Raw genomic sequence first — 25,633 nt, 5'->3', positions numbered from 1 at the left:
TCAATCAGCGGGAGCTCCCAGCGGAAAGCTGCTTTTTTAACCTACAGGTGCGGATCTGGGTGTTGCTGCCTCGCCTCGTTCATCCACCAGACCCCGATGCTGTTGCTGCTGCTGCAGATGTGTGCTCCGTGTGTGCGTACGGGTGAGTGTGTGCGCCCGCCCGTGTGAAACGAGCTGGTCAGAGGACAAAGTGACAGGCCAATGGACGAAGTTGTACCATAGGCTCTGTGAATGCCTCTATCCTCAGATTAGATTGTTTAGTCCTGTCTAAAAATACTTGAATTCTGATGATACTATAATTCTTCCATACTGTTAAACTATAAATACACGCAGTTTAAAACAATTAACCCGTCTATAACTTTCTCTTTTTAGTTAACACTCCATGCAGGGTGCTAATTAAGAAAATTAATTGGACATTTTTCAAACCATTTTGGCAGCTCCATGAAGCAAACTAAAACCCAGATACAAAATACAGTCATTTGCAATTCAGTGAAACCCCATATTTGTTTGAAAATAGTTCAAAGCCAACACATTCATAGAGAAAAACGGTATTGCTTTGGAAATTTGATGTCAGAAAAGGATTTCAAAAAACTTTAACACGGTCTTGCATCACATGCATGTGTTTTTCTTGACAACATAGTAAAGGCGTTTGGGGATGGAGCAAACCATTTGCTGCTCCTGGAGTCTTTTAAAAGTAAATACGTTTCACCACTCACAAAGAAATAGCAGCCATAAGGCTGCAAAGAAGCTGTTATCAGTGAGCTCTTCAGACAGCAGTGCATAGGAGACAGACATAGCTGAGTGAGCAGTACTGAGTTTAGGGAGGAGGTGAAAGAGAGCCAGGAGAGTTGGAGGTACTGCATGCTCTGTTGAGAAAGGGAATGAAGCCAGTAGAAGCAAAACAAAATATGTTTGTGAAGGTGAAGATGCAACCAGGAAGCAAGGAGGTGGATGAGTTTAAATACCTGTGGTTAACCATCCAAGTGTACAAGAGTAGTAAAGAAGAGAGTGAAGGCAGGATGGAGTGGATGGAGATGACTGTCAGGGGCGATTTGTGACAGACATATAGCAGCAAGAGTGAAAGGGAAGGTTTACAAGATAATAATGAGACCTGATGTATGGTGGCACTAATAGAAAGATGGGAGGCAAAGCTGGGGGTAGCAAAACTAAAGTTCATTTTTAGTTTTTTTGTGACCAGAAAGGACAGAGGCAAAATTGAGATGATTTGGACATGTGCAGAGGAGGATAAATGGGTTTGGTGTTCAAAGGATGTTGAAACTGACAGGCTGGAGAGAAAAAGGAATGCCACAGAGAAGATTCATGGATGTTGTGAAGGAGGACATGCTGAGGGCTGGTGCGACAGAAGAGGATCCAAGGGTGAGATGGAGGCAGATTATCTGCTGTGGGAACAGCTGAAAGAAGAAGAAGTCTGGTACAAAACTGCCACACCTAACAGACACGTCAACCATTTAAAATAGTCGCCTTATAAAGTGAAAGAGGAACAAGGCATCTCCAAACTGTGAATGAGTCATATATCAAGCAAGAATGGAAAAACATTTTTACTTCAAAATTACAGCAATTTCTCTCCCCAGTTACCAAATGGGAGTATTCTTGATATAAGAGGCCATGTAATACAGTAGTAACCATGCACCCATCACAACTTTCCTAATATATCTATATCATGAGTATATATTTAAATAATAATAATTTCTTGGGTTTAACATTTTATATGCTATTGTGCTATTTTCAGTTCAATATGGATTTGAATGATTTTACATGTGATTCAGTGTTTTTGGAAATAGTGTAACTGCTGCCAGGAGGACTTTATTTTGTCTTTAGTCAAAAGGAAAAAAAAAATCTGCAGCATGATTTGAGATCCACAATTTGCTTCAATACTAAAATGATTGTTACAGCCTGACTTTTCACTGTAAAGTCATATAAAAAGAGATTTGAATGACAATGTACAAGATTGTTTGTGATTTTCAATTAAACCCATTAAGTTACAGCAGATTGTGCGTTAAGTCTGGATTTCAAACCAAATGTATTTTGTTGTCACCCGCTGACTCCACACCACGCTGTGTAAAAAGCGCATCTACTCTTTTTGCTTTTATCCAATTAAACTGCCCCATAACCGCTCCTGTAATTTACAAATACACTTGTAACAAATACAAGTGTTCAATGCATACAAATATTACATTTGTCTTGTTTTGTTGTGATGGTGAAAAATACCTCATGCTTTACACGCATTTCCTAGAAGTACACGTTTATCTTTAATAACAATCTTTTTTACAACCTTGAACACAAAGTTCGAAAATGCAGAAAATATGTAAGGGTTATCAGGATGACTGGTCTCTAGGAATCAAAGACTTTCAAAGACCACTGACAGAGCTGTCTGTTTGCAATCTGTGCTTTCGCTTTTACAGTTCCTTTCTTGCCCATCTACTGTCCCTGGGTGGTTAAAGTAAGGGCAGAGCTTCACAAACTTCACAGCATAGTGTAACTCTGCCTTTTATAATCTCCACCATCCAATAATGCCACAGAAAAACATAAACACAGTAAGAAGAGATTGTTTAAAAGAACTGAACTAAATTTATTACAATAAATTATTTGGCAACTAGACACTGATGAAGCAGCATAGAGAATCCCGACAGCAGTAGGAAGTAAAACATGGGGTGGTGATGAAACGGGTAGAAAACTCTAAGCAACCAGGTTGGGAGGCGGTTCACAGGAATGAGACACTAAAATCCAAAGTGACAGAACAGCACAGAGAACAGAGACCGATTGACTCTCAGATGATAGGCAAGAAAACTAGTCGACCAGAGTGATGAATTAAACAATGTGGGAAGGTAAAAGCGATGAAATGGAATTGAGGCAGGCAAGTGAAAGCAAACATTCCTTATTTATTTTGTGCAAAAGTTGTTATATTAATCCTGCATGCCTGTTACGCCTTTTCCCAACCTTGATCTACCATGGTCACATAGTGCTCATTGTTCTGTCAGGGGTTTGCCCCCCTGTGACACTAACCAATCATGCTCGCCATTGTTGACAGATTTTCTAAACATGCTAAGACCACATGCCAAGAAAATCTAAATTCTGGGGCTGTACTTCTGTGATTGACCGTAACCAGCCTTTCCCACCTTCCTTGAGCCAACATTGTCATAACTCACTGTCCAGCTCAGCCACTTGTGTCTTTTTTTAATGCTTTCTTGGCTGCCTCTGTTTCCTGCTGAGGAGCTGGGAATTGCAGCAAAAGTCCATATCCACTGTTGTTGTGGGGATGCTAGTGTTTTTTTGTTTTTTGTTTAACTTTTTGCTTTACTTAAATAAACTTTCAGATCTCTGATTGGATAAGATTTGATATATTTTCTATGTTTCATTGTAATTCAAACGTGGCTTTATGATTTAATTCATATTTTACACAGCTTCACAACATTTTATTTGAAATTCGGTTCATAATTTAAGTGTGGTTAAAGTTTTTTCATTTAAAAAAAAAAAATCTTAGCTATTTTGAGTCTCTTGTGGTTAGATCAACCTTGGTACAACTCTTCTGTCGTCTGCCTGCTTGCCTGCATCCCCTGCACAGCTTTCTCTGATTGCCCCCCTCAGTTTAAATGATCCACTTCAAAGATAAATACCATCCTTCACTCTTCTACTGGATCATTCTCAGCAAAACATGGAAATCTTATCTGACTTTTTTGGTGCTGAAAAAGAAATAGGGAATTGTAATGTAAAGAAAAGAAACTAAAACACAATCAGCTGCCAGGAAACTAGTATACTTTAATGCAATACTTTTGTCCACATTGAAATATCCCTGAAATTCTAGATGGATTTTGTTGATGGATGGATGCAATTTTCTTTTTTACAGATCTTTGTGGTTTCAAGACAATGTCATCTAATCACTTAATGAATTTTTCTCTGGCATTACTATGATCTGCTCACACGTTTCTCTTATTAAATTAGCTTTAAATGAACTGAAGTGAAATTTGGGAATCCCATTTTTTGGTTCTTATTTGTTTCATCTAACACCATTTTTAGTTTCACTATTAAGCTTAGTCTCCTCAGGGAACAGCACTCAGTACTTTTGTTATTTTTGTAGACTGACACACACAGAATTCATACTACTAACACATTCTTAGATTAGCTTTACTTAAAAGCTTCACTGTGAACAGGGTATTTATCGGACACTGGTTGCCTGTTGCGTCCTGTCTTATTTGTCTTATTTCCAGGGTGAAGACCTTTAAAGTTTTTTGTTGGCATTGCAAACTTCCTACAACAATGTTTGCAGGAAGTAGCTCAGCGGGCTTTTGCTACTTTGATGATCAAGGAACTCTCTGAGTTTCTGTTGTGTTCATTAAATAAAAAATAAATAAATTACATTTTCTGGAAAAATGAGTAGAATTGATTAGACAGCTTATTAAATGAATGAAACCTGAAAACACTGCATCTTAATTAATTGTATCTAAATTCTCATCAAGTCGTTTTTTACATTACACCTTCAAATTTCATTGCTTTTGAAATTTTCTCCCTTTCATCACACAGTCGGTGCAGACTTGTCAGCTCCTGTAATGCTCATCCTGTGAGCTATTGTGCTAAGATCTGACAAGGGTAGTTCACTCATTGTCATGGTTAAGAAACCAGTTTGAGTTGACTGGAGATTTGTGACATGGAGCATTATCCTGCCGACAGCGGAAGATGGGCTGAAATCGGGTTGAGACTCATCAGACGGGGCAATGTTTTTCAATCCTCTTCTTCTGCTGTTGTAGCTCATCTGCTTCAAGGTTTAATGAGTTGTGCATTCATTCGATGCTCATTTGCATACTTTGGTTATAATGAGTGGTTGTTTGAGTTACTGATGCCCTCCTATCAGCCCCAAGCAGTCTGTCCACACTCATCTGAGCTTTGGCCCAGAGTCAACCATCTGGGAAAACCCCAGTAAATCAGCAGTTTCTGAAATATTCAGACCAGTTTGTATGGTACAGACATCCATGTTCAAAGTCACTTAAATTGCTTTCTTCCACATTCTGATGCTCGGTTTGAACTTCAGCAGGTCATCTTGACAATGTCTACATGCCTAAATACATTGAATTGCTGCAGTGTGATTGGCTGATAAGATTCTTAATGAGTAGTTCAGTAGATCAGGTGTATCTGACAAGTGAATATATATGCAAGTGAAAAAAAAATCATTCACTGAGGACAGCAACTTAATTTGTTTAACTGAAGGCACAGGAGAAAAGGTAATTTTAGAAAATTAGATTTTGATGCACAGCATACTGTAAACAAGAGGCGCAAAAATAGATACTCTGAGTCTTCGGGTATGACAGTGCATGGCACAAAACATCCACGAGTTACAGGTGTATGAACAGAAGAAAGGAAGGGCTACAGAAATGATCATCTAGGAGATCAAAGAGAAGGAGATCAGTGTAATTTTTCTTCACATTTTCAACAAAGAAAGAAATATTTAGAAGTATTTCGTGTTTAGTCTAGACAATATTGGGCCCTTATGAGGAGATGATAAAATACAGACTGATTTTTAAGTTATCTTTCAAGGTTCAGTAGAAACACACAACTGTCCTATTCAAACCAGACAGGGATTAAACAAATACTGATGAATGATTCATTTCTAATCTTGTCTGACTGAATTTTTAACTGACTTGTTGAATATTTATGTAAAAATAACTTTGAGCTCTCTTGACGACTTTACCAACCAGATTATGATTGATGTCTCTCTACTGTGAAAAAGTATTTGCCCCCTTTCCTGAGTTTCCTGAGTCATTTATTAAGGGAATAAAAAAAATAATTGCCCTCTAAATGTCATAACTGGTTGTGACACTGTTGGTAGGAGTAAAGTGTGTGTGATAAGTGGCAATAAGTCTAATTTTGCTTTGGAGGACTTTTATCCGACAGAAAGAAAACCAAATCAGGAAGGGGGAAATATTTGCTCACAGTACTGCATAAAGTCAGTACATGCAATAAAATACTGCATAGTTTGCAAATCAGCCAAAAAAAGAAATAAAAAATTCAATCTATGAATCTATATCTGGGACTCTTTATGTTTGAAATACAGTATCCCAAGACGTCTCTTTAGAAAAATTGTTTACCTTTTCCAGTTTGAAAAAGATCAATTCCTTCCTTCCACATTCCTTATTAAGTTCCATCCTTGTCACTGTTAATTTTACTCATTAGTCTTGTTAGTGAAAAACTGCAGGCAGGAACTGCTGCATCTTTGACATGTGTCGCCAGCGGTGTCTTTTTACAACCAATGATCTTAATAATCACACTGTCACCAGGAATTTTATTTTAGATTATTCTGCAAGACCTCGTGTTAATTTTTTTTTCTAGAATTCTAGAATATCAGCCACATTTTTCCACGTCGACTACACTAAAGGTTTCACCAGACTTTCATAGTTACTGGACGATAAGTCTTAATGGCTTATGCAATCCAATGTATTTCATCTAATGTCATAATGAGGTTGGTGGTTTTAAGTGAAATGTACTGTCAGTTATTAATAGAGTGTCATTAACTTTGACATGCTGTATATCACCCTATGTCAGCTTAACTCTTTAACATTAGCATTTTTGTACTACGTGCTTATTTAAATTACTCTATGCAATATTTCTTTATGGCAGCCAAAGCATGCAGGCATGCAGTTGGGGATTCACGCTACGAAGTTAACCATAAACTCTGTTTACCCACCGATAGAAATAAGATTTCTGATTAGATTTTTGAGTCCTAGTTTGGTGTACACCCTCGTTCAACTATTTCAAGGACAGACTTACATAAAAAAAAAGATGTCTCAGCAAGTATTGGAGGCCTGTGATGATGAATGCCCTTACCTTCAGAGAGGGATATCTAGTTTTTATTAAGTTCCATCCACCAACCAGACAGGAGATTAACCCATAGAACTGCATCTCTATCTGACGGAAAGCAAACACAAAACCTATACATTAGACAGCAGTGATGTGTCGCATTGTGCTGAGTGATTTGTTGCAGTGGTGGACATTTTATTTGGGATTACCTTTTTGTTAAACTCAGCCATAAGTTGGCCATATAATTTTTTAATTAATTAATAAATTTAATTTTTAATGTTTCTATAATAGTTACTGCAACTGTATGTTCAAGCTGCGCCAAATTACAGTTATTTACTTGCATTTTTACTGGCATTCCTCAACATAAAAAAATGTTTTAGTGGTTGAATGTTATGCTCGATTAATTTCTGACTTCTCACAGAAATTCAGTGGGCCAGCTCAAATTTGTGCATAAAAAAGTAAATTTGTTTTCTTATTTGTCTGATAACTAAGAATAGTTTTCGGTTTTAAACAATTCTCATGAATGCTTTCTAAAAAAAACTGGTGTTTTCTTGTTTTTATAACAGGTAGTCTAAAAATTTTTACTGCCAGATTAAGTTCAAAGCACTTTAACTTAATCTGGCAGTAAAATGCAGCTTATACTAAAGCAACAGTAATAGGAACCAAAAATAAATCATTTATCATAACACAACACAATATAGATCGGTAACATTCCCGTAACATTCCCGAAAGATCCCTGCTTTAATTATGTGAGGAGACACACGTGCATTTGAGGTTGCATTAAGAAGGTCATCCAGCGTAAAAACAATCTGCTAAATCAAACATGGAGGCAACAGCTGCCGAGGTAGCTTGTTCCTCCTATTTTGAATGTGATGCCATCAATGTGTTTAAAAAGGATAGAGGCATGGTCAAGCAAAGCCTTGAAACAATGTGTGTGTTAGAGCATCTCATAATGAATTAGGTTTGTAATATGAACATGAACACACCCATCTGAAAGACGAATGTTTCTGCATTTTAACAGTAAGTCAATCTAAAATTGCAAATAATTTTCTCATCTGCAACACATAATATCATTAAACGCTCCAGAGAATCAATATGTCTGTATGCACGCATGCAGGCCATTTCTGCTGTCAACTGGTGACCACTCACGCTATACTTGCTGGTAATATATAGGATATAAGTGGTAATATAAATAAATATGGTCAATATAAAAAATTTCCATTGTGTATGAAAAGCATACTCATTCACTATTTGTCTTTTGCCTTATATTCTAAATAAATGAGGATCGCTTGATCAAGGTTCACACCTGCTTTACTGTGAAAACGTCCTACACTCTCTGTATCCTTCCTATTCTATTTGATCTAACTCAGTCTTGAAAAGGACATCAAACAGCACTTTGACCCTGCTTCTGGATCATGTGGTTGACCCTGAGTCCAGGAAGAAGCTTAGACATATTTTCAACTGCCTTTGTTGAAATACTGCCCTGTGTAACCTGGCGAGAATAAAAGGTTGCTGTATTTCTCTTAAAGTTCTTGCAGTGGTATGAATCACTAATGTTTCTGAATACCCCCACACATTGTCTGTGTTCAGTGAAGCGTATCCAAATACAGTTTGCACTGACAGTTGAGATATGGATTGGGTTATATCACATTTCTTCAACTGTTTATTGAAAAGTGAGGCTGCAAAATGACAACTCCATTGATGGATCATTCTCAAGACCTGACAATATATTCACCTAAGTAGTTTAAATTAAGCTAATACAAAGCAAAGCACACAGAGCTATGACCTCACCTACAAACAACAAGAGGAAGGAATAATAAGCATTGTGCACATTGTGTATTGCCTTGAGGTTCACTCTACAGACCAACCCACTTACTTCTACCTCTAAAAGACGTGTCATATATACAAGAGACTGTGAATTTAAAAGAAGGCTGCTAGTTATTTATGGCTATGCAAGATGTTCAGCACTAATAGACCGCACTGGCTGAGAATGAGTTTTATTTTCTAAGAAATAAAACAAAAATGCAAGATTTTAGGAGGGACTGATTGCTGAAAACTCTCATATCCATCTAATATTGGCAATAAGCAGTGCCCATGGGATGCCTCTCTAGCTACTGTAAACTAATCTGATGCTCGTCTTATTAGATGCAACAGATTTGCCTGCAGGGGAGAACTGTGCAGTAGAACTGCTAATAAAATATTATTAGAGAAGTGAAAGATAATTTAACTTAAAGAAATGCAAGTGGTTTGTCTTTCACGTTGGATCTTTAATGTAACTGTCATGTACAGCAACAAGTTGCTATTGTTCAATTTGCAAAACTAAGAGTTTTAGTTTTAGTAATAGTCCTGCAGTCAGATTTCCTGCTGCGCCTACATCTGGTCACATGACCCTTGGCTCGCAGTTCTTTATTTACGAGTGTTGAGAAGGTTGTATACGTCGCAATCTGAATCTAAAGTGAATAGTTTTTTTGCTAGAACAATACAGCAAGACCACATTAAAACAGCTGTCAAAGATAGGAAAGTAAACTCAATTTTGTGGTAAAAACAAAGCGGTGCTTTTTTTTTTCTTTATTTTCTTTGAGATTTTCATAAATCACTGCAGAATAGCATGAATATATTCTGCTTTGCATATGAAAACGGTGTCTGAATGAAGTGGCTCAGTGTTGCAGTGCTCAGACACCTTTGTTTAGTTTAGGTTTCTTGGCAACAAAAACAACACATAGCACTGCAGACCTTAGGCTGTAAGCTGGTGCCTGTTTTCAGAGGTAGGGTGCTTCTTCTGAGCAATTTTCTGGCTAAAGTTGTAATTATTTTCATGTTATACATTTAAGGGCATGGGAGGTGGGTTTCAAAGGAAAGTTTGGGTTCTAACAGTCTTAGTTCTTGATTTTTATTTATTTATTTATGTTTAGCATGTATGCTCATAACTTTGCAATCAAAGTAGTTTTGAATGTTGGGGTTTTGACATTCTGTCACCTTATTTCAAAATAGGACTTTACTCAACAACTTTTCCTTCATTCATACAGATTGAGACAAAGCTTTCAGCCCAGACATGTCGAGAGCACACAGCCTGGAATCGAGGGGGATGACAGCTGAAGGGAAATTCGCTCAGATTAACCATTTCCCATTCACTCCTGAATTTACCAAGACGCTTACAAGAAGCAGTCCATGTTTTGGTGCCTTGAGTCACCACTCATTCTTCTCCCGGCACAACCCTCATCCACACAGGATGAGGCATATTCAAGGTGAGCAAACAGCTGGGCAAGCGGAAGATATCTATTTGTTTTATTAAATGTATTATTTTCAAATAAAACCCTAAACCCTAAACCCAAAAACCCTAAGATATGTTTTTTTGCATGTGTGTTTGAGGTGCTATAAATAAGAAGCATCTTTAAGAAATAAACATAAGACAATACTCTAGCTCCCATCTTGATTCAAATGATCTAACTGTAACACACAAAAATCTCAGCTAAAACTGGGCCTGATGCAGCTCAGGTTCTTGAAGGTTCTTATGTATGTCTCATATTATGTTGTATTTATGTTGTTGCCTTGCAATCACCTGCCAAAAGACTAAATTGCAAGTGATTTAGTATTTATGGACTTAAAACACCTTATGATAAAATCATTTAATTGTAATTAAATATTAAGTATTCATGCTAAGTATTCTAAAAAAAAAAAAAAGTCTTTGAATCAGTCTCTTAGCAGTTGTTCAGCAGGAACCAAACACAGGCCCAGGTAAATGACTTCAGCATTTACCAAATAGTTGTGTCTCTTTTTCCTTGGCCAGAGCTGTTGAGGTAAGTCTCTATAAAACAGAATTGGCTCGTCTCCTTTCCTAAGAGCTTCGCTTTAATGCTCTATGAAGGTAAGTGACTTTGGCAAGTGGGGTGAGAGTGGGTCAGACAGGCTGGCAGGTAAGTGGTTATGTCAGGTGGGGAAGAGTGGGTCAGGCTGGTCTGTGGGTATGTCTTACAGCAGCATCCATCCAGGATGGATGGAACACAGGGGTGCCTGTCTGGGATTTCCTAAAGCCACACCCACCACTGCAAGAGAGGATGGGTTGGGCGTGACTGTGAAAGACAATCACAATAATAATAAAATCATTTAACAAATATGGAATATACAAATTTTTGATGTAACAATGTCAAATTGTGATTTTTCCCATGTCAGTATTATTTGTGTTTAGCGACTATATCAAAATTTTAATATAGGATAACTTAGTGTATAAATGTACATAAGGGACCTCATGTGAATTAGTCCAGTCTACAAAATTACCTACATGCCATTTTATATATGCATTTTTGTAGGTGCATGTTGCTTTTAAGCATAGGTAAACAATAAGGCGTTTTGTACTGCGGTCCTGGTCAAAATGTTATACAAACTTATTACGTAATGTCGTGGTAAGTTTCGACTTTTAATGATTTGTTCATTATATCTGGTTAAATGTCCCTAAGCATTTAAACATTTAATTTAGACATTTAATCATCCAGATTTTTGTGCACTTAATTCAAGTTTATTAACATCATCAAATATGTATGTTGTGCAATCATTCCACCCCGAATGAATGATTCAAAGAAATCACTTAAAGCCCAAACTTACCAATTTATGCCTGTGATCAGTGGATGTAATCTGACCACAACTGTGCATGGGTGCACCGTATATTCAAATTTTGCATGCCATGTTTTCATTATGGGAGTGGACAGTATCTGGTTGATGAGTCAGTTATTTATTATACAATGGACAATTGACTTGCCACTTTTAGCATACATAGGTGTAAATGCCTTTTGTGGCACAGTGTGTATGTTTGTCAGGTCTTTCCAATGCAAAGTAAAGAGCCCTAATGGGACTGTTGTTGTGATTGGTTCCATATAAATAAAACTGAAATCAATCAATCTATCTATCTATAATTAAATCTGTTTCCATTTAGAGGCAGCTTTTATTTATTTTATTTTCACCCAGGAGACTGGAGTTTGTATTTGATAACTAAAGTCAGTGCTGGCTTATTATTTTCATCTTTTTCCACTTTGATCCAGGTTGTTAGGTTTGAGAAAAAGAAAAAAAAACCCATCCAAATTTAGGTTCAGTAAAACCCTTTCCCGTGTGTTAGAAAGCCTGGCAGAAAGTCCTGAAGGCAAACTTCTCCCACAACATGTTAGAAGTGTGTAGTGGTTTGTGAGGCTCTTTTTAGCATAGTTTTTAAAAGAAAAAGCTAACAGCAGCATGCTCAGTCGCAAACTAACCAGTTAGTTTATCATCTTAGTGTTCATAAATAAAATGTAGTTGCATCATAAATACAAATGTAATATGATTAAAACAAAACTATACCAAATTATATTTTTTGTGTCTTGCAAGTTAGCTATAGTACATCAGCGTTTTTAGAGTGTATCTCCTACAAACCTTTAAATGTGATAATGTTGTGTTAACATCTTATTCTGCTGTCCTCAAATAGCATTTTCCCTTTGTCATTACCAAATGCTTTTCAACTTGAGACTGCAAAGTCTCTTATTGATTTAAAGGTTATTATCTAATCTACCTGGGACACACTGAATAACAATCTGTTTGCGTACTAATTAATTCTGACTCGAGGTGATTACCTGTCAGAGCTAATTATAGTTAATATATGAGCTAAAGCCATTAACAAGGTCTTCATTCTTGAAGTCTTCCTTCTTTTACAACCTGCTCTATATGAAATATTTCAAGCAGCTGTTTGGGCACCTGGAATGCTAATATGTAACATGAATAGATAAATTTACTGCACTACTGGTAGAAAAGAAGGTTACATCCCTGAGGTTCCCATGAACTTGTCACGTTTATTCTCAGCAGGGATTCTGCTGGCTCCAGTTTTTTTAAATGGTACTGCTTCGATTTTTTTCTGCCTCTAAAGCACTTTTCTGTGAGCAGGGTGAATACTGAGCATTTCTTATTCCCACAGGATTCACAGGCAAACCAATTTGCATGGTAAGAGATGATTGGTGTGTCACGTCGTCGTTATTTCCTCATCCACTTCTCAAGAGCCACATAAACAGGAAAGCAGCAGAGCCAGCTTTTCAGCTTGCTCAAAATCTTTATGGAGTCTGCGGAGACAAAACTAAATCAGGTATGTGTACTAACATATATGACACCTAAATGTCTTTATTTCTTTTCTAATGGTCCCCAAAGAAGCCAATTTTGAGTAATGGCTTTAGTCGTTTTGTAATATTTTCTTTTTTCACAGCACTATTGTCAGATGCCTGGAGAGATGAACTCAAAGAAATGGCTGCAAAAATCAGTCTAACTTCCCAAACACAAAAGGACAAAAGAGAGGTATTAATAACTGAATTCTCATGTATTATTACAGTACTTGACACACAGTAAAAAATCCTTTGTTTGATTATGGCTATCCAGTGCCTGATGGTAAAGGGAATTTAGAGATTGGCTGTGACAGTATATGGACAGTATACTTATTAATACCTTCACGTTTTTCATTATTTTTTACATATTTTCTAATTTAAGTTAATTTTGTAGAGTTCTTCAGTTTCTTTCTAACTCAAGAAGATTTCATACTGGAAAAATGTATCCATGTACTGCAGGAACAACCAGAGGAAAAGTTTGTCCGACGAAAGACTCAATATTCAGCTCAGACTGGCAGACTTATTCCTCCATCCTCCAAGTCCTACCTGCGCAAATCTCAATACCAGCGCATGAGCCATCCTCAACCCTTCCATGATCAAGAACTTATGGTAAAATACTGGTTAACTGATCCTGAGTTGTACTGTATAATATGAGGTGTTTTAGGGTTAAAACAAACAAACAAACAAAAAGGGTTAAAAAGGCAAGATCCAACATCACAGAGGGTACAGCTTTTGGTCAAAGTTCCACTTAATTAGATATCTGAAAAATATCCTCTGGCAAAACACTGTCACCAAGTTTCTTGAGAAGTTCACTAATAAGTTCAATAAAACTTCATGTGATCTTTGAGCTACTGTTGTGACGGTCTGTCGCTTTCTTGTCAGGTTTTGGAGATACTTTGTCAGATCCTGCAGACAGACTCTCTCTCCACAGTGCAGCAGTGGCTTCTTCTTTCAGGCCAAAGAGGTAAAAATCCTCATTCCACATACACAGCGGAGATATGCACACTACCATTTCCAGTTATAAATAAGCGTTCTTTAAACCATTTCCTAATACATGCACTTTCAAGAGTCTGGCACTGCATCCCCCTCCTACTTTTTTAGCAATTAATTTGTCACTTTGGATTTTTTCTATGCACACTGGCCACTTATTTAGGTTGCTCTTTTAACTGCTTAGTAATGCCAATATCTCATCATCAGAGTTGGGTCATTTATTTGACATTGAACATGGTATGGTTGTTGGTGCCAGATGGGCTGGTCTGAATATTTCACAAACTGCTGTACTCCAATAATTTCAATAATCACATGACCCTCTATGAGCATTTACTTGATGAGAGGGGCAAAAAGCTTGTTTTAACAGGAATATACTTCTGACAGAACGAGATCAAGGAAGGGGCTGCCATCCACTGTGACCGGTTGGGGGTGAGGGGAAAGAGAGCAGAGAGAGACAGGACGACAGACACACTGTAGGAGAGCCAGGGATGAATAATTACTAATGTTTAAATACAGTAGTGGAGGGAAAGTTAGTTGGGAAGAAATGCTCAGTGTACCTTTGGAAGCCTCTCTGGTGGACTAGAGCTATTGCAGCATAGCAAAGGGATGGTTTAGAGTCACATGATCCAGCCTGATGATCAGCTATAAAAACCTTTCAAATGCGGTTGAAAAAGATTGTAACACACAACCGCCTGGTGCTTAAAGGTACATTTTTCTTCGATTCAATTTACTTTTTTTTGATATAGTGTTACATCACAACAATAATTGCCCCAAGGAATTTTATATTATATGGTAAGGACCATACAATAATGAAGAGAAAACCCCAACAATTAGACGACCTCCTGTGAGTAAGCACTTGGCCACGATGGGAAGGAGAAAACTCCCTTTAAACAGGAAGAAACCTCAGACAGAACCAGGCTCAGGGTGGGGCAGGAGACAGCACAAAAATAATGGTTATAGAATTACCTTAATTCACTTTTACGGTAAATATTTAAATTTTGCTTTTACTCTTGTTGTACTGTTGCCCAACTGCAGAAAAAGATCTGGTGATGGGGATGATCAGACAAGCTCTGGACGGTGTCGACCTCTCTGTCCGTAACCAGCGGAACTTCCAGCAGCTACAGGCGTTTCATCCAGGAGCGTCTCTGTCTGTGTATGCGGCATCATTTGAGCAGCCATGGGGAAAAACACACAGGAGGAGGTTAGAGTGAAGTGTCAGATTTTGCTCTTTTTTGGCACAGAAATGTTTCAAGCTAAATGTGTTTTAATCTTGTTTATTCACTTCCACAGTTCACACCAAGTCAATCAAACTGCCATTGGTGAAAAACCAGGTAATTTGATTATGCTTGACTTTCTCTGTTATGTATATATTTTTAAAAGTGATTTTAACATGTAAAGTTTTGCGCAGTTTAGTTTTTCCTGTCTTTCGGAGTATATTTAATATACAGTTTGGCCTTTACATTTTACAAAGCCACCCTAAGCCACACTGTTTATGTCTCTCCTTGGCTTGAATGGCAGCTCGTCTCTGAGCTTGTTTTGCTGGCATGAGTTTTTTGGACTGACATCCTCAGCCAGCCTTTTCTTATAAATGCTCCTTTTCCTCCAGTGATTTTGTCTTGATTGACTTGACTTAGGCTTCTTTAAATGATTCCTTTTTGTGAAAGTTAAAAAATAATGCCCTATTTAAAGCAGATACTTCTGATAAAATGTTACAACGGAAAGGCATTTGCGGAAATAAGTAATGCATTTCAGAAGGGATCCAATTATTCATATTAATGTTGAGCAGCTCAAATAAGGGCAAATTTAAAATCTGCTGTGAGTCAGAACCAATAAATTCAGAAAACAGCTGTGTAACATAATGAGTTTCCACTTTTTTTGATATGTGGATCTGTAGTATGTGGAAAATTACTCTCTTAGCATGAATCTGACTTGAGTGTTCTTTGCAGAGCGGATTGGTGATGCAGAAGTCCTGGCAGTCCATTCAGAGGCCGAAAGTGTTCAGGTTCCTTCACTTCAGGAGGGGGATAATGCATAGAGCTCAATAATCTTCCTAGAAACTAGCTATAGTGTATTATTTCTGTGCTATGAGAAATGTAGCCTAAACCTAGTTAGCTTATCTTTATTTTCATTTGTTAATCAATAGGATTATATACTGTAGATGTGATTGTGCGGTGTAATAATTGTGGATACTGTTACATAATTGCTTATTAGCTTTCAAAGGTATCATGGTTAGAAACTGATTGAAGCAACATTTAATAAATAATATATATATAAATTTAGTAATCTGAAGATTTGATCAGTTTTTCCTATTTTACTTTTCAAATAAAGCAATAAAAAAGGAAATGTCTGTGTAAAGAATAACAATTATGTTTACTTTTGGCAGGGTGGCAAACCTCCATAAATGGAGATATAGCAGAAATTATCTTCTTCTTTTTGAAAAAAGTCAAAGAGCTTACCCTAGCTATCCTGATTTTATATATAAAACATATAAACATATAGGATTGGCCAGACAAAATAATGTGAGTTTTAACTTATACTAAAAGCTTCAGTCTTATTTTAGTATCTTACTGTATATATTTCTACTGTGGCATGGAAGAGAATCAAGAGCAGAACAATGAAGACTGTTAGAGAAACAAACAATGAAAATCAAGCCAGAGTCAGGTTCTGCTTAACAGATGAAGTAAGAAACAAGCAACAGCTCATAAATAAATCAGTTCATTTATGAAAAATAAAAGTACCTATTTGGTAAGTGTGCCTGTAATTTTATATATACCAAAATATTTATTGCTGCATTAATGTGCAAAGATCTTTTACAACTACTCCTATGACTAAGTCATTATTATCATAATTTTAGCCCTTAATATACATTACGCTACATAATGTACTGCATTCCTTTTAAATTATCCGCTAATGTGTAGGCCAATACATTTAAGTGATATACAAAACTATCAACTGTTTTTATTTTATTTTTTTGCAGCAACAAAAAAAAAAAAAAAAAAAAAAAAAAAAAGGCAATCGAGTCATAAACTGGTCAACAAAAATTATGACATATAGATATGATAGTGAATACTCTTAACAGTTTATGCTATATAAGATTTTCTGTCCTGAACCAGCCTTTCTTCTATATCTCTTCTTTTAAAACTAACATAGATGCCATGCTTTTCCTTTTCAACCAAGGACTTTGAAGAAAGTAAGTTTCAGAAGCTCTAAGAAGTCAGAGTTTTCACATTCACCATTGCAGCTCAGTGCCGCTGCTTTCTCTCCTCTTTGTGTCTACCAAACACTACATGCGCAAGAATATTGCCCCCTAAGGCATAATTGACGCTGTGTGGTGAATGCCTGCATTTTGTCATGTTTACAAGTTTTTGTGTGTAATGAAGCCCATTATAAAATCTTGCATAATGTTTTCTGAAACCATTAGCAACCAACAAAGTACTCCCTGTTGCCTTAATTTTGTTTTTCATCTGTTATAAACCTAACTGTACCAGCACAGGGAAAAAAACAACAACAAAAAGTTAAGAAAAGAAGAAAATAGATCCCCCACCTGCAAAGCCTTTTTTTTTTTTTTTTTTAAGTTTATGCAGCTAACAGATTAAATGTTTTTTCAATTTAGGTTTCATATTGCTTCCAGAATTACTTCAAAGATCAATTTGTGTAATTAAGTCACTCCGACATGTGATTTAACCTTTAATTTAATCCTCGGAGACAATGACATTACTAACACCTTATCTGACCAGTGTGGACCAACCTAACAAAGTGGCTGATGAGTGTATGTCTATTTATATATTCAACAATAAGGAGCAGACAGTGTGTTCCAACCTTAGGGAGATCATAGTTATTGGAGTTTAGCCTGCCTGTTTGTCAAAACTGTGATTCAGGAATGAAAGTGTTACTTCCTTCATGATTGTGTTAAACTGGAAAAGCTCTTTACCCTCTCAAGGATGCTCTGGGGTAGGTGAGAATTAGCTCAACCATATGACGTATAGACTTCAAGAAGTCACCTTTGTGAGGATGATTCAAGAGTAGGAGGCATAGGGCACATTACAGGTTTTTTGGTCCCTGTACGCCTGAAGTGAGAGTTTGGTCTTCAATAACAGCAATAACTCAGATCTGTTACGAACTAACACTGGATTCCATCGGGACTGCCTTCGTTCAGAAATTAATTTTTGGAGGCAGCCAAGGGGCAGAAGAAAAATAATTGTGTTTTGCAAACACACCAGAGCAGTTTGCAGCTCAGTGTAAAGTCACAGTGATTAAAAACCCTTGATTAATAAGTAGTGACAATTTGATGGTCAAACAGTTCAAATAAAAACAAAAAACAAAGCAAACCCCCCTGCAGTTTCAGTACTTAGTAGGTTTAAAAGACCAATTTTTAACCTACCTGTTATGGCCGGGCGGCCGGTGTGTTTGCAAAGTGGACACGGAAGAAAGAAAAACTAAGTGTAACACAAACCGAGCCATTTATTAGGCTGAATACAAGAAAAGAAAACAAGACAAGGCGAACAGGGGCATAACCAAAACTAAACTAAACTGGGGACAGCTAAACTAAACATAAAAACGAGAACATGAAACTGAACAGATACATGTAAAACTTTAGCGTGAAGTAATCTAAACATGAACCTGAACAGCAGCTAAGAAAATCCTGAGACCTAATGTCACATGAAGCGAGTTGGACAGATGAAGCAACACTGAACAGAAGGAGACAGAGGACTTAAATACACAGGAGGGTAATGAGGGAAGTGGAAACACCTGGAGAAACACCGCTGCTACAAATGAACCTGACACCACAGGGAAGTAAAACTAAACACACTGAACATAGAAACACTAGACTCTTCAAAATAAAACAGGAACATAATGGGACTTTGACAAGACAACACAAGCTTGACAACATGGAACATGTAGACACGAATAAGACGACAGACTGGGGAGACACAAGGAGAGACACGAGAACAGATACTGGAGACGCAACAGACAGACTACACAGAGGACAGGAGAAGACTTATGAACAAGGAGAAATAGATTAAACATAAACTAGACTAAAACTCAACTAGACCCCAATTAATAATAACAACCCAAGAATTTAACATTAGTCCAATATAACATAAGAAAACATAAACACAAAATAATCTCAACACAGACCCAGCCCCCTAACAGTACCACACCTAAGCTGGAGCAGTGACATAAATCTGCATCAACACTTTAAATTATGTAGCTTGATGAGAATTTTTACTATTGCTAAACACAGACTCAAGGACACTTTTGCATGCTCTGTCAAAGTGATTTATTACACTGCTCATCTCTACAGAGTCTCTGACTATGCTCCAGAGGATGGTCACTTTCTGCTCCAAACCGAGTGCCACATTAAAATAAGGTTCAACAAATTCACAAGTAGATTAAAAGATCATTTATAATATTTTTATTATAAATTACCAAAACAATTTGTAGATTTTTTTTTACAGAGTAAGTAAAAAAGCTGGCCAGCTGAAAGGGAGAAGTCAGTTCACTCAACATCTGTATTACTGTAAATTTTTCAGTAACCTGCCCTATAGTCATTGAGTTATATTTCAGTCTAAACCTGACTAAAAATCCTTAATGCCATTCCTGGGGCCAAGTCCCTGGCTGAATTTTTAGCCATATTGATCTTTTGCTACATATGATTGACAGCAGTAGACTGGAGATTAAGTGCATGTTAAAATTCAAAAATAACAGCTGGGATATTTGCATTCTCTTTTTGGCAGGAAAAAAAAGGCTCTAACAAAATCCTGTACAATCACACTTATTGCTTAAAAATTGCTAAAGTGGTATCTTATATAATACAATATACAATATAATATTTATATTGTACGAACGTGATAATTATGTATATTGTAATAATGTGATATTATGTTGTTCAAACGTGAAAAGTATATTGTTAGAACAATAAACTTTTTCTTCTATTTTTCTTTTGCCTGGGTGGCAGCTCTATGCTGGAAGCATGTAAATATAATAATAACCACTGCAGCCAAGAAGAGTGCCTGACGAGCCCAGTTGTAAGTACGCTATTAAGACTCGACTGTACACTGTGTTCGTGTTTTCCTCCGAAACAACAAGTTCCTTTGGAGCAGCCTTTCAACGCCTCTCTCTGTCTCTCGCTAGCAAAGTTGACCCAGACAACAAAGTAAAGCTAGTTTTCGGCTATGAGCTAGTGATGGTAAATTTGATTCTTTTTACTGAATTGAGTTTTAATGAGTCACTCACCAAAGTGAATCGGATTTTTTGAGTCATTTGATTCACTGAGTCAGTTGACCAGAGAGTGCAAAAAATGTACATTTTCACTCAAACTTAATTTGTATCTCTTTTCATGTATATCCTACTGCTAAGATGAATGATTCTAAAATAAAACAACTATTTTATAGAGCAAAAAAAGAGCAAAAACATTTCTAAAATTAAGCAATTTCCTATCAAAATTGCTTAATAAACATTTATTTATATATTTTTTATTTTATTAGCATTTTCCTTAAATGTGTCAAATATATATTTTCTCATCTAAATGTCCACTGAGCTGTGAGCCAGGGGGCGGTAATGCGCCTTAACAATGGTTGCCAACCAAGAAGAAGAAGAAGCTGTGAGCCAGGAGGGAGGGGGTGAGTGAGTGATTCGTTCGCTCTATGATTCAGCACAGGAGGGAGGGGGTGAGCGAGTCCTGAGTGATTCGTTTATGCTACGATTCAGCACAGGAAGGGAGGGGGTGAGTAGCTCAAATGTGTTGTTAGCATGTTAGCAGAGCGATGCTACTGTGAACCGAGGAGCTATTGTCTTGATGTGAGCTTCTACTCAGGGTTTTTTCTTCCAGTTCAGAGCAGAAATGTTTTTGTTAAGATACTGGATGTTGTGTTTTTCTCCACAATTTTAATTATAAGCTAGATATATTGCTGGTAACAGCAACAGGGATGAGTCAGTGAGTCAGTTGGGCTTGTGAATCATGATTCATGAGTCAGTAAAGTGATTCTCGAGTATTGAACGATTCGTTCATGATTCGCGCATCACTACTACGAGCCCGACACGAACCCGATATATTAGCCAGAGGTCCCTTTAGGGTTTTATGCCTTTACAGTTCGGAGCCGCGGACCTGTTTTATATACGCACGGAATAGTTTTCTATATGAGATCGCTGCAAAAAGTGCAGCCTTACCTAATGTCCACCCTACTGTTACTCATTTTATATTAAGATTTAAAAATCTAGTTGGTATTGCTATGGCGAATAACCTTCAGTAAAAGTAATAAATCACACAGCAATAGAATATTCATGTACTTGTAAAAAGTATGATAGCATATTAAGTAATCCAAAGTATTCAGAATACGTTACTCTCATTGAGTAACATAATGGAATACGTTACAAAATACATTTTGGGGCATGTATTCTGTAGTGGAATACACTCATTCCCCAGTGCAAATGGAAACACTGCAAAAGTGAACCAAATGTTCCTCAAGGTAAATGAAATGGTATGTTATATAGAATATGGTATATTCTTGAGTGGAACAGTCGGTTTATCTAATTTCAACCCATGTAAGCTGGTTTTCAGTTACTGAAGACAAAACTGAACAGAGTATCTCAAGGGAGGAACCGCAGTATTTGGTGATGTTCATTTGTTCCACATTTTAGTCACTGATTTCAAAGTATTTCAAAGTATTTTCCTCTTAAATTTGTTATAAATATTAGGAACAATTTTTCTGTTTAAAATTATTAGTTTGTCCAAATGTTTCGGAGCCTCTAAAAATGGAAGACAGTGTATAAAAACATTTGTAATTCCTAAAAAGTACATTTAAAACCTTTGTTAAACCCCTTATTAAAGCTGGAAGTCGCACTTCATTCGCAGCCTAATATTTTCAAAATCTTCTGCAGTGATGCACAATGGAAAAATGAAAGAGAAAAAACCTAACTGTATATGAGTTTCATGAAAAGGAGATGTGTCTCTTTGTGGATGTATCCTGACTGAAACAGACCAGCCATAACCACGCAGAACAGTGGTTTCAAAATTATTTCAAAGCAATTCTAATGGGATCAAAAAATGGAACACATGAATGTAAGAAGACACTCAGAAAATCTAACTTAAGCTTCCTTTTATTGTATTAAAATTCGAGAGCTAGGAAAGTGTAACAAAGGCTTCAAAATAAACAGTGCAACTAATGTAAGCATAAATACATACATTAAAGCCATACCAATATGTTGCCATAGTTACCACTGGTGAGTCTCGTTTTTGTTCTTATCAAGCTTCTGCTTTTGTGCCATAATGTTCTGTTTTCTAAAATTTACCTTTGTTTTTCTTTAAATTACTCAATATGCATGACAAGACAAAACTAGAAAAAACTAACAAAAAAAACCCTTTGACCTGAGGATTGAAAGTACTGGTTGGTTGGTAAGTACAGGTCTTATGTGCAGACTGACCATTTATGTATCTATCATGAAAATACGTGTGTAAAATAATAAACTGTGCCAAAAGAGACCTTTGAGCATCGCTTCATGGTCAAAAAGTATCTGAATGACATAGTTTTCTGGCATAGCACACAAATTGCGATGAAGGCCAATCTTGAAAACAAAGTTTTTGGATGTTTTCGGAGGTCATCCATGCAATTTACAACCACATACCTTACGTTTCTTCCCTGGTGGTGTGACTGCAGTTTGAGGTTGCTGGCCTGGTCAACGGGAGAAGTTCAGCATTTACGTCATGAATCCTTCTCACAAGGACACCTGTTGGCTTGGAGCGATAAGAGGCAGCTGTTTACCAGTGCTCTATCAGCAACACTGCAAGGCAGCATTGAGAAGAGAGGGAGGCACTGGGCCTTCTGCCAAATATTTTACAGATACACATCCAAACAGAATCCACAGAGACCTCACCAGTGTAACTCATATCATAAGATGAGAGACAGATGGAGCCCCCCTCTAATATGAGATTATGAAGTTCCCACATCACAAAGAGACAACTTAGAAGAAAGAATATGAAAATCCCTGAAAATAAAGGCAGTTTTGAGGCTTTGAGTGAATTGCTGGAATTAAAACTAATTAAACATAATAAAATCAATGCACAGAGGCAACATTTTCTGGCATCTACTATGACCCAGTGTTTTAATGATGCATAAAATAATTCAAACCAAATACACAGACAAGATAACTGCAATGGTTAGGAGATGATATCATTGATGCTCTTTCAAAATATGTAAAAATGTACTGAGACATGCAATGTTGATATACATGGTTACTATACAACAACTCCCAGTGAAATAGGTGCTGGTGAAGATGAATTGACTGAAAAAAAATCAATGAGTCAATGAAAGGCTGAGTGATGAAATAAAATAAGTTTCCACTGAATTTAAACATACAGTGTTCACCATTAAAAAAATAAACATTCAAAAAAAGACGTGTCTATAGTCTTGATCCAGAATTGGGAATTTTCTGTACTTCTGCATTAAAATCATCTAAAGCTTGTCAGATTTTAACACAAGTTCCAGATGTAGAATAATAAAGCCCAGAAGAACAAATGAAAGTGAAGTATTGCATTCTTTAATTTACTTTTTTCCAAATGCATTTGCTTTTAACTCTGTGGGAAATTGACATCTTTCTTATTAATTTTATTGTATTTTTAATAATTTTATTGTATTTTTAATTTTGCTAGTAGTTTTGATCTGTGTTGTTCAGCACTTTGGTCTGCCTGGTGTGTTCTTAAAGTGCTATACAAATAAACGATGATGGTGATGAAATGAAATAACCTCATATTCCATATCACTTAAGCCAAGTCCACTGCATGTGCTCATGCATAGTTATGGTTAATTGCATTTTGCACTTAAAAATATGTATTGTAATGTAAACTATCTGTGGACTAGTCGTGGTGATTAGTGGTCACAGAAAACTGGCAGGCACAGGAACTTCCACGCCAACCTTTGGGGTCACTGTCTGATGATGAAATTTATGTCATAGGGAGTGGTCTCGCCATCTCGTGGACACGGAAAGTGTTAAGGAGCAAAGTACTATTTGTAAACCTTTCAGTATCTGGGGTTAATCTGCATGCATATAGGTTTGGATGGGTTCTAGCCCAATTCTCCAAAATTGCAAGATGTTCTTTGGTCCCATCTTTCCAGCAAACACTATTAAAGCGGACAAGGCTTCTGGCTTTTGATCTTTAGAGAACTGCAGACAGGCGTTGGAGATCTTTTTGGAGAGCAGATTTTTCCTCCCATCTCTGTCATGAACACCATTGTTGTTCTAGTTGTGGATTCAAAAACCATCAACAGCACCATTAGTTAAGTTGAGAGAGGATTAAGTTGATAAAAGCTGCCCTACTTTTGTGACCTCCTCTTGCATACCTTTATGTTCAAATCATCTTTGTTGATTGGACCACTTGTGGTTTATCAGCGTGACATTTGTCCTTACAAGGCAGCTATAATCCTTGTGTTTCAGGGACACATTTTAGTGCTCTGGCCAAAATGAGCTTTGATTTTTTTTTTTTACATTCTCTCTAGTCCATTAAAACTTAAACCACCTCTCAAGCATCCCATAGCTATACGCCTTGCCAATTATCCCCAAGGGCTTGCGTCACTTTAACTCCATGAGCCAACTTAATCCCAATAAGAAGAGATCATTTGGAAGACTTCAACCTGATTTATTAAGAGACTGAATTGGACTGATGAACCAGTGAACATAACAGATCTGGGGAGGGTAATAATGGTCTGCAGTTCTTTCCATTTTCATTACTTTCCTTACAAAACAGTATTTTATGCCATTTCTATTTTTTTTATCCACTTTTAGAAGTTGTGTCAAAATTAGACAATTTTCTAGGTCTGGTTCTAAAAGACTGACAAACTTTAAAGTACAACATTATAAATTAAAGTTAAAATGAGAGCTCTTTCAGTAATTCACAAAAACATGCTAACTAACTAATGGCAAAAGCCACATTTTCTCAGAAGACGTTATGGATAGCCAAATGAATGGACTACAGAAGAGACTGAGAAGACCCTCAGTCACAAATCATGTTTGTGTGAAGGTATCGCACCTTGGTTGCAAGCTATTAGCCATACAAGAAGAATGAAGAAAACAGCAGGGTAGACTGAAGAAACCTATTATTTGTGTATTCTTCATTGTTGTTAATGCATACATGCATGCACTGAATAGAACTCAACAAAATTAGAAACATACTGTATTATGTTCTTGTGCATGAGCCATAGTCCAGATATGGCTGTGCAAAAAAACCCCCAACATTTATATAAATACCAACAAGTAGACACTCTTTCAAGAGATTAACTTGTGTTTTGTCTCTTGCACAGAAAAAAACAAAAACAAAATTTTACATCGATGTAATCGCAAGTCAGTTGTTATGTATTCATAGTGCAGACTGATAGGGAATTGGCCTTTATTTCTAAGAGAATGTGTTCAGGAACGAATGAACCTGTAAATGAACAAAAACAAAAACAAAAAAAATCAAGCAGTGCCTGACATGACATGTACGATCTCACTTTTCAGTCTCTATGACATCTTACTTTATAGTGCAGAATTTCCACAGTGACAGCAGAGGCCTTCAGATGCATTATCTTATGTAAAATCTTATAATCTTATCTTTAATCTTATAATAAAGTCTTATAGTAAAGAAGATTTGGAGCGACACGAGAACCAGTAAATCTATATTTTTATATTGTAATGTTTTACAGTTCAGTTTATGCATTTCTACACTAAAATATATGCATCAGGCTTATTAGAAC

At 36.7% G+C, this 25,633-nt stretch overlaps 1 protein-coding gene across 2 annotated transcripts; it reads left to right on the top strand.

The window, feature by feature from the left end:
* The first annotated feature begins 53 nt into the window (after positions 1-53).
* tbata (thymus, brain and testes associated) lies at positions 54-25,633 on the top strand. 2 transcript variants are annotated; one of them, XM_084937537.1, is made up of 9 exons: positions 54-142; positions 9,834-10,052; positions 12,740-12,904; positions 13,022-13,110; positions 13,377-13,526; positions 13,800-13,881; positions 14,943-15,108; positions 15,198-15,238; positions 15,854-25,633. In XM_084937537.1, the coding sequence occupies exons 2-9, from the start codon at positions 9,860-9,862 to the stop codon at positions 15,940-15,942; spliced, it is 975 nt and encodes a 324-aa protein (XP_084793663.1). In that variant the 5' UTR covers positions 54-142; positions 9,834-9,859; the 3' UTR covers positions 15,943-25,633. The 2 variants fall into 2 exon arrangements, with proteins under 2 accessions (XP_084793663.1, XP_084793664.1); XM_084937538.1 differs by lacking the exon at positions 54-142 and adding an exon at positions 9,507-9,572.

Source organism: Perissodus microlepis, chromosome 8 (assembly GCF_051167445.1).
Source record: "Perissodus microlepis isolate ML-2025 ecotype Zambia chromosome 8, ASM5116744v1, whole genome shotgun sequence".
Lineage (NCBI taxonomy): Eukaryota > Metazoa > Chordata > Actinopteri > Cichliformes > Cichlidae > Perissodus > Perissodus microlepis.
Note: the sequence above shows the minus strand (reverse complement) of the source record. Positions and strands in the feature narration are given on the sequence as shown.